Below are 19,591 nucleotides of genomic sequence, written 5' to 3' on the forward strand. Positions count from 1 at the left end.
CCTAAGCAACTTTAATAAGATAATCGTTATTTGAGGCTTGTGTCAAAGAGGTCTTGGCCACAGCATTGCCAAAACCTACTTCCAATTAGCCCCAGATTAATTGCATCAGGAGCACAAGGCTGGAAGGTTTTGAGCACAAGTATTTAAGGTTTCTCCTTCTGTAGAGAAAGCCTGAGCACAGCTGTGTCTGAGATGAGGATGGGATGATACCCAGCATTCTGTGCCTGGGCTGGGTACAGGGCTGTTGTGGCCAAAGGCAGAGGGACCTCAGCCTGTTCCAGCCCTCCTGGGATGTCTGCTGCTGAGCCTAGAGAGCAGCTCTTTGACCCTCCCTAGGAAAATGCTCCAGGTAATCCTCAATAACCCAAAGGTGCATTTGATGGGAAAGGGGAGTGTTTCTTCTTCTCACTCTTTCACTGTTCATTGGTTTTGGTGTTTTTAAGGAAAAGCAATTTCTTATACCTGAAGGGGGAAGGATGCGGATGGCATATTTCTTATTCCCAGACCCCACCTACCCTGCTAGCAGCAGAGGGGAAATGAGCACTGACTGCCCTGTGCAGGTTAGGGAATGGTTAAAGGTGGCTTTCTCAGGGCACAGCAGAACCAACAGTGTCATCCAGGACTTGGGTTTGCCCCCCTCCATGTGCAGGGGTCTGCCGGAGGACTGGATTACTGCTTGTGCAGCAAAGGAAGGGGTGGTGTGGGGGTGCTGTGACCCTGCTCCCCAGCAGGCACCAGCCTGGTTTCCCTGTAGCCAGGGGCAGGTGGCCACAGCCTTGTGCGGCAGTGACAACAGCCAGCCGTGCCAGGGAAAGGCAGGCTGGGAGCAGGAGGCAGGATTAGAGCTGGAGCCACTTTGGGGGCAGCCTTGGCACCAGCTGTACCCCGGTGTGCTGCCCCTGGCCCTCACCAGGCACTGTGTGGGAAACACGGACTGCAGCTCACTCCGTCTGTGATCCCTAGTGAAAGTCAGAAAACACAGCAAGTTCCTTTTCCCCCTATGACTGTGGTGGGTGTAGGGCTGAAAACTGGGGTGTTTTCACCTTCCTGCATGCCGTCCATCCAGAAACGTCACCAGGTATGTTCATATCAGCCCTCTGATTTCTGCTTATGCGCTAAGTAATGACTGAATTTGCCTAGGGCCAAAGGTGCCTGCCTATCAACCAGGCAACAAATTGTGGCATGAAAATATGTTGTTCATAACCCAGCGTGGAACAACTTATGACAAAGCCCAAGAAGCAGGAGCCCAAAGAAAACTGAAGCAGGAGATTAAATGCTTATCACCCAATTCCCAATGGGAAGAGATTGCTCTCATCAGATAAAGATCAAGAGAAGATGCTGTAGTTAAAAGTAGGTAAATAGGGAATTACACGGTAAAAATGCTGGCTCATCACTGGGGATGTGCTGCTCCTGTCATACTGTGCTATTTAAAGTCGGAAGCGGAGTGGTAGGGGCAACGAAGACTGGGGCGATGCTGACAGATGGAGGGAGGCTCTGGGAGACGTGGGGGTTACAGCCCTCTGCTCAGGCTGAAGGCATTTGTCTGTCCCCTGTCACCGCAGCTGCAATGCAGGGCTCCAGCCTGCCCGCTGCTGCGGCACACGCCTGCAGCCGCCTGCTCGCCTCTCCATCACACCTCACCCTGCAAACGCCGGGGATCTGGATCGGGTGGGGATCCAGCCTGTGCTGCTCGCTGCCTGCGCCCTCCCGGCATCGGGCACGCTGGGACGCATGGCTCTCGCCTGACCACGCTCCTGCTGCTTTGGCTTCAGACAAGACCCCCCCCACCTGCCACGGGAAGGGGCTTCCAGCAGGGAGGGACAGCAGGGCAGGGGCTGTGCTCCCCCCACCCCGCCCCAAGCAGGAGGCAGCAGCAGAGATCTGCTGGAGGCAATGTTGAGCAGGTGGTGCAGGACCTGGCAGTGATTTTTAACCACCGGCCATGGCCAGCTGGGCCAGCCACCCCCACCCGACCCGGCAGCTGCAAGACCACCCCTCTTGGCTTGCCCACAGCAAGGGAAGCTGGGCCACATCCCTCAGCCTTTTGCACCGGCTGGTTTTCAGGAAGGTGTTTGGCTGCTTGCTTTGACAGAGGAGCTGAGGGCAGACCCTGGGAAGCAGGGCTGGGGGTGTGCACCCAGAGCCTGCCTCCCACACCCGCGGGTGCCAGGGGGCAGAAGCAGGGTCCCCCGTCAAGCAGGTAAGAAAGCTCTGCTGAAATACTTCTGCCAGGGGGAAAAAAGTGTTCAAGTCAACGGCAACTTATCACAGCAAATTCTAAAAGTTTCTGTTACAGGATATCGTGATTTTTTTTTTTAAAATTATGTCATGACTATGATTATTCATGAAAGACAGCTACTTAATCCTGAGATAAAACACTTTTCTAGATGAAGGAGGTGCACAGCTACATGGTCTTGCCTCCCATGACCAGGGGAACAGTCACCTTATTACCAGAGCACTGTGCGTGAAATAATTTAAACAAAAATGGAAGCTCGCTGTGTTCAAAGAGAAATCTAACAGGTCTCTTGCTCCCTCTGACCCTACTTGTGGAGGGAATAGCACCAACATTTAAAAAAACCCAACTGTTTATAAACTGTTACTTTGAACTCAAGTGTTACGGCTCTGAGATTTCCTCTGCAAATGTATCTAAATCATTACAAAAGAAAAAGGAGGAATATACCATTCTTTTATTATTATTTTTTCCCCTCAAACATATAGTTAACCTCACTTAAATGCTCTAGTTTCTGCATGAGGCCAAAGACTTATTGGGATCTGCGTGCGTTTTTAGAAGTACACGCAGGCTCAAAGCCTAATGCTGTCCTATGGATTTTTTGAAATAACAGATTCTGGTTTCCTGGCAAATAATTACACACACAAACTGTGTGGCATTCGCTCAGTGTCTCCTGACAGTGCGTGAGACAGTCTGTCACCAGCAGCAGTAGCTGATGCCCGGCTAGTGAGGCGAGGCTGAACGCCCACCCCAGCTGAAGCACCCGGGTTAGAAACCTGCCTGTCCCTGGGTCAGAAAGCAGGGGTTTGCCTGGGGGTAAGGGGGATGCTCAGGGCAGGCTTGCACCATCGCGAAGCATCGCCCCGGATGGTTTGGCTTTGGGGGGCTGCAACCTCTTCAGCGTGGTGTTGCATTGGCATCAGGTTGTATGGGGATTTCTCTGGCCAAAAGAGCCTCCAGGGTGGGAAAATGTGTTGGGCAAGGGGGAAGCTTTTCCAGTTCTTGGTCCTTCTACCTCTTCACAGCGTGAGAGCATACCCCAGGGTACGCTCAGGCCCTGCAGTAGAAATTATGCAGATCTCCAAGGGGAACGCTATATACCAGATGGCAGGATGGGACCTGGGCATGTTTTTGCTCCAGATAAGGTAGATGGGGTCTGGCATTAGCTCTGCTCAGATCATATCATCTGGAAAAATGACCCAGGTCTTGCAGCAGCAGGAGATACCTGAATGGAGGTGGCTGGTCATCACAGAGATGCTTGCTCCACCAAACTGCTTGCTTTATTCCCAGATAGGTCATACACAGCTCTGATACAGAGAGTGAGTCTTTTCACTAAGCTCCTACCCCTAAAAGCACGTGTTTGTCAGCAGTTAACGCTTTATGGTCACAGATTAATGTGCTGTTCAAAATCTTACCACAGATCTAACGTGCCTTCGGCAGCACAAGCACCCCCTCTGTCACCCATGGCTGGGGCTGGAAACCTCTTCTGCTCGTTCAACCTTTGCCTCCCATGCTCCAGGAGCCGGCGCTGCAGCTACCCCTGAACACCCGGCCAGGAGCGCCTCCGTCTGAAGCAGGATTTCAGTAAGATTCTTCCAACCGTGACCGGTTCTTTCCATCCGCATTTCTTTGTGCATGGGGAAAGAAAGCATTTCATGGGGCAATGAAAGGAGAATGCTGAGCAATTCTCTTTTCCCAGCACCTTCTTTGCTGGAGACAACCCTGTGCCAGCCTGCAGAGCCTTCCAACAGCAGAATGATGCTGTGTGCAGCATCCCTCCTCCCTGCCTCAGCTGCCACCTCCAAGATCTTACCAATGCCTCTGGTTTTGCTTTCACTGGCTTTTATAGGTGTATATGCCATACCAGCACTGAGTCCCTACAGCAGAGCTGGCCCGCTCCCTCCCTGCTGCTGCTGCTCGTGTGCTTGGGTGTTCGGGGGAAGAGGAGCTTGTACTCGGCACCAGCTTTCCACCTGTGGCCCCAGCATTCCCACTGCAGTAATCGTCTGTTTCCTAGACAAGGTTGGAAGGCAACGGACAAGGATTTTTGGAGTGACTACAGGACAGTTTGGTAAATATGTATTATCATTAACTCTATCCGCATGGCACCAGCAGGCTGAGCTTTCAGAGGATCAAAGCCAAACCTGACCCTATGCAGCTCCACCGAAAGCCCTTCACGTGCACAGAACGCGTTCACCCCTCGCTTTGCGACAACTAACGGGCTTGTACGGGGGCTCTCTGTTTTCTTCACAAAAGCATCCTTTGCTCAGCGAGTGTGTTCTTGTGCTCACATCCCAAATCACAGCTAGTGACTCCAGCATCTGGATCCCCAACTTTGAAGTTTCCTTTTCAAAAAAAGCCCTTTTATGTTCTGCGTTTTGATATGCCATGTTCATCTTCCGTTGCCCTATATTCAAGTTCTTCCAGCAACAGTGAATTATATCAACCAGATTACAAAGGAATTATTGCAAAGGTTTTCTCTTTGCCATCAGTTATGTAGTTTATTAAACATACATTTTGTTATGAGTGGCTTCAGAAGCACTGTGTAATAAAACCCCAGTTTTTCCTTTAGTTAATTGTAAAGTCAATGCCTTAAAACTCCAAGAGATATTTTTCGAAGGGAAAACAAATTTATTTTTAAAGCAAGCAGTCCTAAAAGTTTATTCTAGCCAGCACTGGAGATCAATAGACTCTTCTGGTTTATGTGCTTTAAGGGCTGAAACAGTTGCAACAGATGTTAAGGAAAAAATTGCATTTTTGTAACAGGGGAAAAAAACCCCAAAGAGTTAAATGGCCATTTCCAAGCATAGATTTCACTGGGCTGGTAGAAGAAAAAGTTCCAAAATATAAGCAGAAGTATGGAAATTAATTATTTCCAAAGCTACGTACATAAATATCTGGGCATAGCACATTTAATTAATGCATATTTGTTCAAAGATCAGAGATAATTTGTAAGAAAACTAATTTAGCTTCTCTTGCTTTGTCATACGTACTAAAGACTCTATCAAAGTAAAAATTATTCTTTAACTGTATTACTTTAGCTCACTGCTGATACCTAGTAATTATAAATTTAATAACATAATAATGTATTATAACAAAGATTTTTAGCGCAGGTAAACACCTTACACAGCACCGCTATCTCCAGCTTTGACAGCAAAGCCAAGCCACGGCTTTTGCTTCTCCTCCAAATGATTCCTCCCTGCAAAACTCCCAGCACAGCCATGGTGAGCAACCCGGGCAAGCAACCGGCACGGAGCTGGTGGGTCACCTGGCACCGGCAGCCCCTTCTCTGCCAGCTGCGCCCACCGCTGCCCACCGCAAAGCACAGCCCGGACACCTGGCAAAACATCTGGAAAAGAGCTGGCTCCTCTCTGCTTCCTCTGCGCTCTCGGCTGGGCACCGTTGTGCAGAGACTGTGCCAAGGAGCTGCCTGCAGTGGCTGCAACCATCTGTGCAACAGTTATAAATAGCTAATTATACTGTCTAATATTACTTTCACATTTAAGTAATTATTGTAATTGCTGGTGGGATATTGTAGTCACACTCGAGAGGAGAGGTGATCTGTGCAACACTGTTTATTAAGACACGGGATGTCAACACAAAGAGTCGCCCGTCACTGCTGATACTGCGACTCTGGAGGACACGCACAACTATTCTTATCGCTGGGTTGTGGTCACTAAGTTTTTCGTCAAGCTTTTCTTAGACAAAGTGTAGCATAAAATCTGGATGTGCCCTTCCTGCCAGGCCTGTAAGAGGTAAGCTTGCGCTCCCTGCAAGAACACTGACCTCGGGAGCCAAATACACCATCTTTCCATGAACGCACATCAGTGCGTTTCTGTACTGGCTTACCACGAGAGGGGAAAAAAATGACTGGAAAGTTTCTTGTTTGGCTGTTTCCCTTATCATTTTGCACAAACATGTGGCTAACCTGGAGTGACTCAAATGTAACTACTTTCTGGAAAAGCCATGGATCTATGCATTCAAAACATGGTGCAACATGCTAGCATAGGGAACACTGGCCTCTGGCTCTCAGCAAGAAGGCTTTGCACGGCATTTGGGTTCCTCCACTGCCTCAAAATACTTTAATGCTTCTGCCCCTCACCAGGCTGCGGGAATATGCTGGAGTTTAGCAGCACTGGAAAAAGGCTTGAAGCCCTGTGAGTGATTCCTGTTTCCAGCCCTGCACCCACAGCCAGACTGGTGAGGGTGGAGGGAGCACAGCAGCTCAGAGGTGCGGAGGGATGTGGCACGGCTGTGTCTGAGAGCCCACCAGACACTGGAGTGCACAGTCACATACAGAGGAAAACACAGTGGAATTTGACCAAAAAGAAACCCAAAACCTACCATATTTTTTCAATTAATAAGCAGGATTTCATTCCTGCTTTAATGGACAGCCACAGCCAAGAGGCACATTATTCTTGTGTCAACGGTGGATCCAGACATGAGCTGCAGGAGTCATGCTAAGTACCGGTTTTGTTGTCTAGTTTGCTATCCTTGGCCATTTGTAAACCTCCCAGCCTGCAACAGACTGGGCTGCCTGTGACCCACTGTTGGCAGCACTGGAAAGACCGTTTCAGAACAAGAAGCTAAAAAAGGAGCCAGCAAACAGAGGCAATGAAGAAATCTGATTTCTGCTGCCGCTGTCCTGAGGAGGGGGGGTGGAACGCCCTGCCTTGCAAACCCGTTTGCTTACCACCCCCTGATGTTCTCCTGTGGGCACGGGATGGTGGCGGGGAGGCCACCTCGCTGCCCAGAAGGCCAGCTGAGCGCTCAGGTGGGGAAGGGCTCTCCGCGCCTCTGTCAGGGTGCTGCAAAGCTGCTCCCAAGAGTTTGGGAGAGAGACAGATGGAGGAGCAGGCACCCAGCCATGGGCTGGGAGAGCCACCACCCCTCAGGGGAGGAACCGGAGGCCACCTGGGAAGGCTGGAGCACCGGCACCTTACGTGCCCAGTGTCAGCAGGACCAGGACGCTGTGCAGGAGAGCTTGCAAGTGCAGACCCTGCCTACCTTTATACAGTTACTTCCACGGAGAGGCCATTTAAAGCAGCTCAGACAGGAGCTGAACTTAATGTTGTTCAATTACCTGTGAAACCTTGCGCTGGCGGGAATGATTTATGAACGTTTCAGTGAAATTCATTTTGATACAAACACAGCCAAGGATATTTAAGAGCTGGAGTCTGCAGCCCAGAGCTCCAAAATGAAACAGAACTGCATGTTTCTTTGCCCACGTTGCAAGCGCAGAATGCAAATAGCTTTACTGCCGACTAAACAGATTTTTTTAAAATGTTAATCTAAAACTTTATGCATAGTCTCTTGGCTCAGCCTATCAAACAGATATCTAAATTAAAAATGTAGCTGCTAAATTGGTGAGCATAAGCAACTCTGGACCATGGTGCTACCCTTCGAGGTGCACCAGCATGTACGCACCTCATGCAAACGGAGACTAATTCCAGGCTGACTCAATGGGAAACCTCATCTCTTCCAACAGCAAAAGCTGGTCCTGGCCCAGTTCACTCTTCATTTTGATGCTAATATCGTCTAACCAACCGGTGTTTGATACGTGCCTCCTTGCTAATAGATTTTTTTTTAGAAAAACTTTCCCAAGGCCTTTTACATAATTGCCGTCTGTTTCCTCTGTCCAACCTTTCAGGGGACTTTTTTCCTATTCAAATAAGCAAACAGCTGTTTTTTTAAAGGAAACTAACAAAGAGCTGTGGTAAGCTTTGCCCTGATTTTAATTACCTACCCTCACCCCCCAAAACAACCCAGTGTGCTTTTTCCCCCTCTATCTTCCCAGTTACTGTCCAGCTGGGACTGGTTTCTGGGTTAGACTATTCCAATCTGCAGAAACAGCGGTGGGACTGAAAAAGATTGAGAATATAGCCAGCAGCCTGAGAAATTTGGGTCACCCGGAGAATCTGCTAATCCCGTAGCTCTGTCAGCAGAGATCCAAAACCCAAACTCCGTCCCTGACAGCTCTGTGACTCTCTCGGTCTGGGATTACCCACGACACAGGCTGCTACAGAGCCTCATACCTGCAGCATCGCACATTTTGTGCAAACCTCGGTGCACCACTTTCTCAGGCAGAGGCAGAGGCTGCCCTCCGAGCTGCTGTAATGGCCAGTATTGTCACCCACCGACGGGCTGGCGCATCCTATCTGTCCGGCACCTGTGCAGGAGCAGCTGCTGGGGGGGACGGACGGGGGACGGGAACGGACCCACAAGGGACAGGCGCTGTCGGGGGACGAGAAGAGCCCAGACAGGGGTGGGGGGCAGAGGGGGCGCCCCGGGAAGGGCTCTGGCGGGGCCCGGCCCTGGTGCACAGCCTGGCGTCCCGCCACCCGCTGCGGTACAAGGGTGCTCTGCGCTGGGTGGGGCCCCGGGGGTGCAACCCCCCCAGTGACGATCCCCCGGGCGATGCACCCTCCTAGGGACCCTCCCCGGGGTGCATCTCCGCGGCCCCGTGAGCCTCCCCCACACCCACCCCTCGGGCCGGGCTGCGCGCTGCTGGGGGGATGCATCCAACCCGCGGCGGGGGCGGGGGGCTGCAGCCGCTGCACGGTGTCCCCCCGGGGGTGCACCCTGCGGGGCGACCCCGGCCGGTCGGGAGGGGGTTTCCGCCGTGCCTGGGCCGGGCCCGGCGCCGCGATCATGCGCAAACGGCGCCGCGCCCCGCGGGACCCCCCCCCCCTTCCTCGGTCCGCGGGCCGCCCCCTCCCGCTGCCGCCCAACGGGACCCCCCCGGGCCGCCCCCTCCCGCCGCCGCCCCGCGCCGCCAGCGGCCAGGCCGCCCTACCTGCGCCCAGCAGCGCGGCGAAGGCGAGGAGGAGCCCCAGGAGGCGGCGGCCGGCCATGTCGCGGCGGGGCTGCGCGTCTGCCGCGGGCACGGCCGCCTGCCTCCGCCGGGGCGGGACGGGGCGGGGCGGGGCGGGCTCACGGCGCTGCCGGCCCCCGTTGGTGCCGCCGCCCGGCCCCGAGGCCCCGGCGGGGAGGGGGCGCGCCCGGGGGGCGGCGGAGCCCCGGCGGCAGCCGCGGGGCTGGCGGGGTCCCGACGGCTCCGTGCCCTGCCCGCCTCTTGCCGGCGCCGAGAAGGCGCGTTGCTGCGGCCCGGCCGCGGTGCGCCCCTCCCGGCCTGTGCGGCGGGGGCCGCCGGGCGCAGCCCCCCGCCGCTGCTCGCCGAAGCGGGGGGAACCCGTGCTGGCGGCAGGGCCGGGAGCTGGCGGGAGGCCTGTGCGGGGCCGGGGTCGCCGCTGCCGGGGGCGGATGCGGCGGGGGGGGGGCTGGGGCTGCGGGGGCCGCGGTGCCGGGTGGCGCGGGGGTGCTCAGCCCCGCTCCCGGGAGGGGCTCGGCAGAAGGGCAGGGAGCTGCTGCGATTTCACCCTTTAGTGCCACGGTTTTTGACGTGGAGGGTGCGGAGCCGTGGAAATGTTGGCTGGAAGCGACCTCTGGAGGTCTCTAGCCCGAACGCCCCCTCGGAGCGGGACACACGGGCAGCCGGTCACATCGGCGTGGCTTTGGTGGGGCGCTGGAAAGCTCCTGGGATGGAGCTTCCCCCACCTCCGGGATGACCCAGGGCAGTGCTGCCCCACTGCCCAGTGACGGAGACTCTACTGGGTCCAGTCTGACCCCCCGCCCCGCCCCTGGCCGCTTCTTTGGCCGTTGCCCCCTGTTGCGTTGCCTGGCTTTGCCAAGAAGCGTTTGGGTCTGTAACCTTAATAACTGCCCTTAAGTAGCTGTAAACCGCGATTAGATCTGCCCTCAGGCCACGTCCTTGCCAAAGCAGAGGAGCTGGCCCCCTGTAGCTCGTGTGCCGGACCCTACATCCCTTTTTAAACCGGGGGAGGGAATTGTTAATGCTGCGGTATCTTCTGCGTTGGTATTTGTAGGTTGTTTCACTACAGAAATGGGGGTGAGGATGCAGCCTATATTTAGGAGGAATTCCTAAAGCCTTAGTGGGGACTGAAAGGCTGAAGAAGTGTCGGGGTTGTCCTTGTCCCCCCCACCTCCTAGCAGCTGGGAGATAATGCTGACCCTGGCTGTTCCAGCCGGCTGTCGGGACTGCCTTGGGTCCAAACAGTGCTTTTTGTCCTTGCTGGGAACATAACTGGAACAGATAGTGTGTAAACAGACCGTGGGGGAGTTATAACCTTCTTTAGCAGTGCCTGGGGTGAAGGATGTGTTGGGATAGCAGAGTGAGGGATGCTCTGTTGTTGATTTTCATCTGTGGCCACACAGAAGATCGCAGGCTGTGTGGCACCCAGTGCCTTGCCTTCCAGTAAGCTTCAGGGGGAAAGAGCTCTGAAGCCTGCACCGGAGCGGGTTTTGGTAGGTTAGCATGGTTCAGTGTGCTCATATCATGCCATCGGAGTTGCAGAAGCTTCTGTACTGTGCAATCCTCTCTGCTGCTGCAGCTGCTAGCGGGAGTAACAGGGGTCCCAGATTACAGAGGAGCTGAGCTGGAGAAGATGCAGCTCAGCTGCTATACAGGGCAGTCCGTGCATTGACAATAATGCCTGTCGCGTTGACAATAATGCCTGTCTTCCTATTTATACAAAAATAAATTCAGGGTTACGGTCCTGTTAGAATCAAACTGAAGGGAACTAGCAGGACCATGTTTGTACCTTCCCAGTCTGGTTCTCCAATAACCTCTCCATCAGCTATTTGCATTTCAATGCCTTTCCAAGCCTCTGGTAATTGTTGAGGGAGGAGGCGGGTAAAAAGGCTATTATATTAGAGTTAGATCAGCTTTAGCAAGCCTGAAGGCATGAGAGAGCATCGCAGCAGCTGATGCAACCCGTGACAGTATATTGTTTGCTGTTCTGTGTGAGCCTGGGGTGCGCACCGATGCTTGTGAGTTGATTCATAATTACAAAGAAATGTATGAATGTAGCGTTTAATTGGCAGGAAGGCAGCAGCAGCGCTGCGCTCCAGAGCTGGAGGGAAACGGGGCGGTACGAACGGGGAGTTCATGTTGGAGCCACCCATCTGGCTAAACCCCCTGACACCCGAGGGTGCCGTCCCTGGCCTGGCATGGCCAGCCAGAGCCGGGGTTGTGTGTGATGGGTGCAAGTTGTGTCTTTAAGGGAGGCCGAGCCCGAGGCAGCTGGAAAGCCTGGGGATCGGCCAGCAAGTGACTCAGCATCGCCTGACCTGTGCCCAGGAGTCCAGGCTATTCTTGGTTCGGGGTGTGTTTAAGGCAGGCAGCCGAGGCTTAAACACTTCCAGTTGCTCCGCCGAGGATGTGTCCATGTCCGTGTCCATGCCGAGCCTCACACACGTTATGTTGTCCAGGGCTGCAGTGCCGTCTTCCCGTTGGATTGCTTTCCTCTGAGCTCAGGGGAGCTACGACCTTTTCATTTTCTTCTCTTGAGCTAGGTTAAAGCTGTAATCTTTAAATAGCAGAATAAACAGCCATCGGAGAAACTTTCAGTGGGAAAAGATACTTGCTTCCCGTTATGTTTTACCAGGTATAACGCTTAACTCTTTCTTGCTGCCTTTGAAAACCTGCTGCCTGGCTTAGCATGTGTTTGTCTATCCGAGCAAAAATATGTTTGAAGGGCAGGGGAAACGCTGATCAGGAAAGGTAATGCTGGGTCACACGAAAATCTGATTTAGAACCTTTTTCTTCCTAAACCTATTCAAATAATTTAGCAGGCTCAGAATACGTAATCCGTTAGATCTCAGAGTCCCTCGCAGGCACTAATCAATTACCCTTGATAAGTGATGGACACATAAAAAGCATCTATTTAGCTGCTACTGAAGTGCTGCTGTTTTAAAAGCAGAGTGAGCTGTCATGTAGCAACACATAGCCTTACCACACAGTTATCTCTGATGGAAAATGAAAATACACAATTGAAAATGAGCAATTTCAGAGGCCGAAGTACATTTCCACCTGTGTCAGTCTCCTGCCTGAGGTATTGTTTTTCTTATTTTTATTATTATTAATTAATATTACTATTTTATTGTCTGTTCAGATTTGCTACATGCCTTGTTTTCTAAAGCCTTGATTAAAGATATGATCTAAGTGGTTCCTTTAAAAAAAACAAAAGGCAAAAAAAAAAAGGCAAGCAGTAGTATGAGATGGCAACCCTACAAACGGCCCCTAGCCTGCACCACCCCAGCAGCCCTGCGGTTAAAAGGCTCAGGGATATTCCCAGTCTCTTCTGTCACAGCTACATCACGTGGAGAAGGAAGGAGTAGGTTTCCCTGGGCAATGGGCTGGCCAGTTGCTGTGCTGCTGGCTCTGGTCCTGTGCCAGAGCTGGGATCCAGCAGACTTTCCTCCTTCAATGCCAGCAGCTGAGCTGAGGGAAGCAGCTGGGGGTCTTTGGGGCTCAGTTCCCCCCCCCAGCCTGTGGCATTCTGTGGCTGGCTGCAGTGGCTTGTGGTGGAAGTCACGGCTGAGTAAACAGACTTCCTCCACTTCTCACCGCGTGCCAAGTGCCGGGTACTACTCGCCGTAACCATCTTCCCAAAGAGCATCCAGGCTGCTGCCTTGCACAACGCATGCATTGGGGCATATTTGCACAAGCTAATTTTAAGCATGCCATTTCTCTGCCTACATTGGATGTCTAGACTCCTGCTGTAATCAAAGGTGAGAGGCAGGTTCCTAATTACAGTCCTCTGAATCAAACCCTAAAAGATCTCTTGTCCACATGGGGAACATGGGCACCTTACGTAGGTGCTTAAAATGGGTCTGAATGTTCCCCATTGTGTGCTGGGTCTGCCACTGCTAGTGCAAACACGCGCAGAACCTCCTTGCCTTGTGTAAATCAAATGCTTTAGCTGCTCTTTTAAAGGAGAAACGTTGGTAGTACGAGGATGGAAATTAACTGGAGAGTGCATTTATTTTTGGCCAGTCCCCTGGGAGCACCTGCCAAGCATTACCTCTCATTTCAAGCCTGGCTGTTCCTGCTGAGAAAGTGTGATGGAGCTTCGAGTCTGGGTCAAGGTGAGTGCCTGGCTCTTCATCAGCTGTCTGTGCCATTTAAAAGGGAAAGAGGAGAGAAAGCTAAGCAGCAGGCTGGGTGTGAGGAATGGTGTGCTCGTGCTAGAGAGCACAGGAATGAGAAGAAGCAGGACTGCTTCAGTATGGTTTATGTACTGATTAAATGCACCTGCTGGTCCCCAAGTATCAGCGTACAGTTTTAGAATAAAAATGTTGAATCGTAAATTAAATAGAGAAAATTAATTCTGGCCTCGTCTACGCCGGGACGATAGCCAATTGCTTAAAACAAGGCTTACATGCACCTGTTTGAAACCAGAGTAACTGACACAAGCCATGGTACCGATGTAAAGGGTTTCCGAGAGTCATTAAAGTCACCGTGTGGACATGCTGGAGCGTTGGTGATGGTGACTTCGGCATTGGGTAGACCAGGCTGTCCCCTTCCGTGGGAGCAGGACCAGAGTGTGCGCAGCACTGTGCCTTGCAGGGTGCCTGGAGGTGCCTGGTGCTGAGCGGCAGCCGGTGCGGCCAGGCTGCCTCCTCTCCTGCTTCCCAGCATCAGGCTGCTGGCAGCACACGGGTCCAGCACTGCATGCTGCACTGCTCTTTTGACAGCAGGACTTGTGGGCAGAGATGTTCCGGACTTTATTTTCTCAGAATAACTGAGAAATTACCTCAAATGAAAGGACACCGGGGCATTGGGGTCAATTCCCATCTTTCACAAACACATTAGAATCTCATGTTTGTTCTCTAGATTCCTGAAAAGCAGAAAAAAATGGCGTGGGTTTTTTTTTGTTGTTTTGGGGTTTTTTTTGGTTTTTTTTAGATTTTCCACCAGGGACAGAAGTCGTTGGCTGAGAATCTGAGGCCTGAACCCAAAAAAAACATGTCTCAAGAAGGAGCATAACTGCCCTGGCCAAGTTTTTTATTTTCTTCTCAGCCTACTCCAGAAGTCTGCAGAATCCAAAAGGGGCTACAGAGTGTAAGGTGACGTTCAGTGGATCAATGAACAGCTGTAAAAGAGCTTTCCTGCCTTTCCCAGCAGTTAATAACTTCATTGCACAGAACTTGGTTTTTCAGAAAGACCTCATGTGTTTTTTGGCTGACTGAGGACTGGCGGGGAATGTTCATAGTTACAAACGGGGAGATTTATTTTTTTTTTTTAAGGGGGGAAAAAAAACCCCAAACCCTCAAACAAACAAACTGGCTTTCACCAAAATCTTTGTTCCTGTTGCTGAGAGTGTGCAGTATTACCTGCAGTAATAAAATGTTGCATAAAGCAGCCTTATTCAGGCTGAGAATGGTGGAAATTTGAGTGCAGAGCAGGTAGTGTCAGGCGATCAAGGTGTCTGCTTGGTTTGCTTTACCTTGCACCGGACAGGCGTGATCAGTGTGGCTGGGTTAATATAATGGTGAGGTGGGCACCGGTAAAGAGGAGCTACGGCTCAGGGCTGATACTGCTTGGGGGGAAAGCAGTTTTGTTGCCAAATCCTGGATGCTGGCTGTTGGAGAAGCGAGATGACACTATCTTCTTGGCTGTTGAACCTAAAGGAGACTTTTAGCACAGCTAAATTGTACATGTCCCTTGGGAAGGGTTTTAAGGCCAAAACCACTAAAAAATCCAGACTCTTTCATCTAAATACAGTCCTAGGAAATTACCGTGGTCTCAATCTAATATGCACTCTGTCTTGTGTTATCCCTCTGTTGTAAGTGAGGGTTTGCTTGTTTACTCATCGTTCTACCTGTAATGGAAAAGTTCCGTCAAGTGTAACAGAAGTTATGTACGAAAAAGGAAACTAACGTTTATAAAACCCAGAAAGTTTGGGGTTGTTCTTAAGTTACTGTGTGTGGGTTGGGTTTTGAGTTTATTTTTTTTTAAAACCATGCTATAAAATTTTGTAATTGGGCAGTGATTTTATATTACATTTTGTTGCATGTTCAAAACCTTATTGAAAAATGCTCATGTGTCTGGTATTTTCTCTGTGACTCTTCCGTAAATGTGAGAGAGAGTTAAAAACTCGAAGTGGCAGAGATGGATAAGTTCTTCTCAGACTGAAGCACAGTTGTTCCCTTGTTGGGACTGTTCAGGCTGGTAATCTCTGCCACATTAGCTGGATAGATATGAATTTGATCTTTTTAACTTGGTATGATGGGGGTAATTTCCTTTTTATCAGACCCTAAGGACATATGTTAAGTGCTGTTACATGTGACTTAAAAATAGGGGGAAAAAATATGCAAAATTCAGGCCCGTTTTCCATGTTGTTTTGTTGTGCTCTGATCTTGGTCTTGTTCTGCAAAATTCAGGTCTTGGTCTGCAAAATTCAGGTCCTTTTTCCATGTTGTTTTGTTGTGCTCTGGTCCTGGCTCTTGGGCTGGTCGCCACCGTAGGGAGTATGTGACCTGAGCCCTGCTGGTGGACCTCGTGGTAACACGGGTCAGGGTACAGGAGTTCACCCAAAGTGCTCTTAAATGAGGTCATTTGCCTACAAATCCATTTTTTTCTACTGCTGATGCCATAGTGTGGATCTCCAGGTGTAGCAAAACTCCAGGGCTAGCAAGAAGTGGAGCTGGTGGGTGTTTAACTGCTGACTTAATGAACAGAAAAAGATCTGACACTATTTTGACATATGCCTGAAGTGATCCTGATTTATGCTCGTACTACATTGAATTTTTTTCCTGTCTTAACTCTTTTTCTTTCCTTCTCCCTGCTGCCGTGATCATAACGCTTTTCTTCCCCTCTTCCCTCCCCCCTCACCTCCTGTATTTTTTCCCATCTTCCTGATTTTGGGGGAAATTTAACAGCCTTGTTTTTTCCAGCCATGGCCCACGTTGGAGCGGGATGCGCACAGCGATAACCAGCCCACTGAGATGCAAGGAGCAACCGCGCTCCGGCAGAGCAGGCTGGCACGCCGGGCAGCCCTCCGGCTGCTGGCAGGGGGTGGCGAAGGGTCAGCCCTGCCTGTAGCAAAGACCAGAACAGCCTTTTCTCTAGCACGGGCGTTGGCAGAAAGCACGGTGCATGCACGGAGGTATTCAGGTCTAGCGCAATTCGACTGAAGTTTTGCCCTCTGCTTGGCAGTCCAGGTGCTCTGGGCAGGCATGGAAAGGAACTTTGTGCTAAAGATCTTGCCATCCAAACAGACTCTTACAGCTAGACCTTAATGTAACCACCAACTTCCATGCCCAGACAGAATTCCCACTGATGTCAAAGATTTTATTTCCTCTGAGAAATTAGCAAGCGCTGCAGATTTTGGAATATTATCAACATTAAAACAACAGTCTGGACTGTGTTTTCCCTGCTGTTGTCATGTGAAACACTTAGGGGTGACTCTAAGTGTAAGTCTCTGTTACTCTTTCATTTTGTTCATTTGATGGCAGAATTGCTGTCTGCTCCGTAAATTAATGTCTCCTGCTGTGCTCCGGTCTTTCGCACAACACCGGGAAGAAAAAAAAAGTCTTTGCAAGTGAGACAATGTAGCACGAACCCGCAAAAGTTGTTAGAGGGTCCCTGAGGGAGGTGAGAGGTTCTGAAATCTGGTTTTATTGTTTAAAAATGTTTTTCCTGTAGAACACAAGTGCGTGTGTCACTGCAGTCAGTGGTCAGAGTAGCCGAAGGGGGAGTTGGGTTGACCTACTTGGAAACCCATTATAAAATGTTGTGATAATTCACTGCAAACAAGTTCGTAAGTGATGGGGAAGCTGTTCCCTTCCCGGTTTAGGCTGTCAAGACGTTTTTACCGCTGCGGTGAGGTTTGTGCTATCTCCTGCAGCCCTGCTCTGGGAGCTCAGCCTGCTCTTTGGACTCCGGTGCCGCTCCTGCCACAGTCAAGCCCTCAGCTGTCGCTTGGCGAATAGCGCTGGTGATCATTAAGTTTTTATTCCCCCATCTTGAGCCAACTGCAGAAGTGTAAATATTGTTACTGCTGTTTTACAGGTGAGGGGAAGACGGGTGGGGAGAAATGTGATTTGCCTGGAGAGCTCAGCCCCATGGCCGCGCTGTGAACCGAGCAGGGTGACCTGGGAGAGGCTGGAGGGAGAGCCCCCTGCGTTATCTCTGCTCCAGGAGGGGCTGGGGAACCCCGACATGCTTGGCTCTGTGCAGAGCACCACCAGCTTTGCTTCCCATGTCTTTAAGCTGCTGTATCGCTGGTGGCAGGGGTGGCTGCGGGCTGCCCAGAGCTGAGGCGCGCAGGCTGCGTGCGGCTGGAGCCCAGGCTGGTGGGGCTCTCCTGCCTGCCAGGTGGTAGAGCCAGTGCTCATGATGGTTCTTCCCTTCTTAGCATCTCTCTGTGGCCTGGGATGGTGCTTGGCCCCTTGCTGCCGGTTGCATCAAGGTTATAAAATGGTCCGTGTCATCTGGCGTGTTTGTGCATGTTGTGACTCCTTGGGAAAGCTCAGCGCTGTGAGCCTACTGCCTTCCAGATGCAACGTCTACCAGCCCGACTCCTCCCGGCGGAGCCAGTGCTGTCCCTGGTGGGAGTGTTTGCTACATCAAAGCCCTGGTTTGTGCTGCGAGCGGATGATTTCTCTGGTATATTTACACTTGTAAGGGAAGATCTTTTTTTTTCCCCCTTGTAAATATCACGGCACTTCTGTTGCTTCTGTGCTGGCCCATCTGTGCACCATTTTCACTTGTACTGACTCATGTTCACAGAGTAGTAAGAACTGTCTCTAAGTGTTTTAATTCCTATGTTAGAGTGGGCCCATTTTGCTTTTCTAGTTAGCTTCTAGGTGGTTGAGTGCTGGGTTTTCTTTTTTTCTTAATGACATTTCTGAACTCTGTTGGGTTGGTATAGAATTTAATGAAGTAGTTTGCATTTCTTCGTTCGAATTTTTCAAGACTTCCCTTCCTTTGCGGGGTTTCTTCTCTCTAGTGAGATGTGCTTTCTGTTTTCTGCATGACCAGAAGTCACTGAGTGTGTCCCCCCTCTGAAAGTGGGTGTAACATCTTTAGTTTGTCGTAAGATTCCAAATTCAGATATTGCAGAAATGCTAGGTGAAGGTTGCTCATGCAGATTGCGTTCAGGCGTGTGGAGCTGTGCTGTGCTCTTTTTAATGGGGAATCACATACACATTTTCTCCACCTCTGTCTCTTTGGGTAACCAGAGTAGACAGCAGCTGTTTACTGAACAACTCTTGAGTATTTTGGCTTGTCTTCACCGCTCCATGTACACCCAGGGTCATCTTTGTTGTCTGCAGGTCAGACATTCCTCTGGAAATAGGCTGACCACAGGTTCTTTTTAGTAGCTGTTTCCCCAGTGTTGGCTGAGGTGTAATGTCCATCTCCTCGCTCCGCTTGAGCTGTCTCCCAGCTCTCTGCGACCAAAGGCACATTTGCAATGAAAGCCCTACCAAACCTGCAGCTGCAGGAGCGTCCCTGGTCACAGCTGGAGGCTGCATGTGTTGCCTCACCGGTGTGTCTGGCACAGCCGGGCAGTGAGCTTGCTCAGCACTGAGCACAGGCAAAGTAGCCACTGGATCTCTGCTGCACATGTGTAAACAGCAAATATATGTATATATTAATTCAGAGGCTGAAAACAGCCAAATTATGATCCCTTTTCCCCCCTGAGAACGCAAAAAGAGACGTAGTTCACAGCAGTAGTCTGCCAGTATTTCAAGGTACTGCTTTTAGAAACATGGAGATATGAGAGCATTTCAGTAAATGACAAAAAGACCCTTTCAACAGGGGCAAAACGGAGTCTTTTTCCTTAAACGTATTCTTGGGAAAGACTTGAGCCTTTTCAGCTGAAATGAAGAAGTTTAGCCTGAGGCCAAACCCAAGTGGGGAAATTTTCGGCCCAAACAATTAATTATAGATGAAGTTATGAGCAACCAAAACTGGAGTTATACAATAGTGAACTGTAATTACAGTGATGCTTTCAACTCTGCCTATAATATTGGCACGTGTGTCAATGTAAGTCCTTGGGTGACTGAGGAAGAGCCTTCTCACAGAGCTGCATGTGAACCCCAGCTTGCTGATTTGAGGGGATGGGAGCAAGCGTTTCACATCAGAAATAACCTGCTTCTGCAAGATGAATTAACTGGTGGCTTTCAAAACAGCGTCTTGTCTGTGTTCAGTGTTTGCCCAGGGTCAGGCTTAGCTGGGCTGTTACGTTTCTGTTGCACATGGGAGGAAGGGCGTAGTAAAGAGGGAGCCTCCTATGATGGAGAACAGCTCAGGCATGAGGAAGCCGGGATGGCAGAGATTAATGGGGCTGCATCCCATCTGCAATATCTCCACCTGAGCAAGGCTTTCCTGGGAAACTGGAAGGTGGCCCCCAATGATGGAGGCTGGCTGTTGTAAAAGCGGTTCCTTGCCTAGCAGAAAGGACGTACCAAGGCCACAAGCATGTCCTGAATGAATGGTTCCTCCTGGAGATGTTTATGCCACACACAGTCACAGGCGAGCATTTTGGA

At 51.0% G+C, this 19,591-nt stretch overlaps 1 protein-coding gene across 7 annotated transcripts in view; it reads right to left on the minus strand.

Annotated features, from left to right (window-relative positions):
* CD99L2 (CD99 molecule like 2) overlaps positions 1-9,139 on the minus strand; it is a 32,802-nt gene extending 23,663 nt beyond the window's left edge. For all 7 annotated transcript variants that reach the window (XM_056359920.1, XM_056359919.1, XM_056359918.1 and 4 more), the window contains exon 1: positions 9,027-9,139. In XM_056359920.1, coding sequence (XP_056215895.1) covers positions 9,027-9,084 — 58 coding nt within the window. In that variant the 5' untranslated portion in view covers positions 9,085-9,139. The remainder of the gene's footprint in view (positions 1-9,026) is intronic.
* Positions 9,140-19,591: the final 10,452 nt, after the last annotated feature.

This window comes from Falco biarmicus, chromosome 14, assembly GCF_023638135.1.
Source record: "Falco biarmicus isolate bFalBia1 chromosome 14, bFalBia1.pri, whole genome shotgun sequence".
NCBI classification, from domain to species: domain Eukaryota; kingdom Metazoa; phylum Chordata; class Aves; order Falconiformes; family Falconidae; genus Falco; species Falco biarmicus.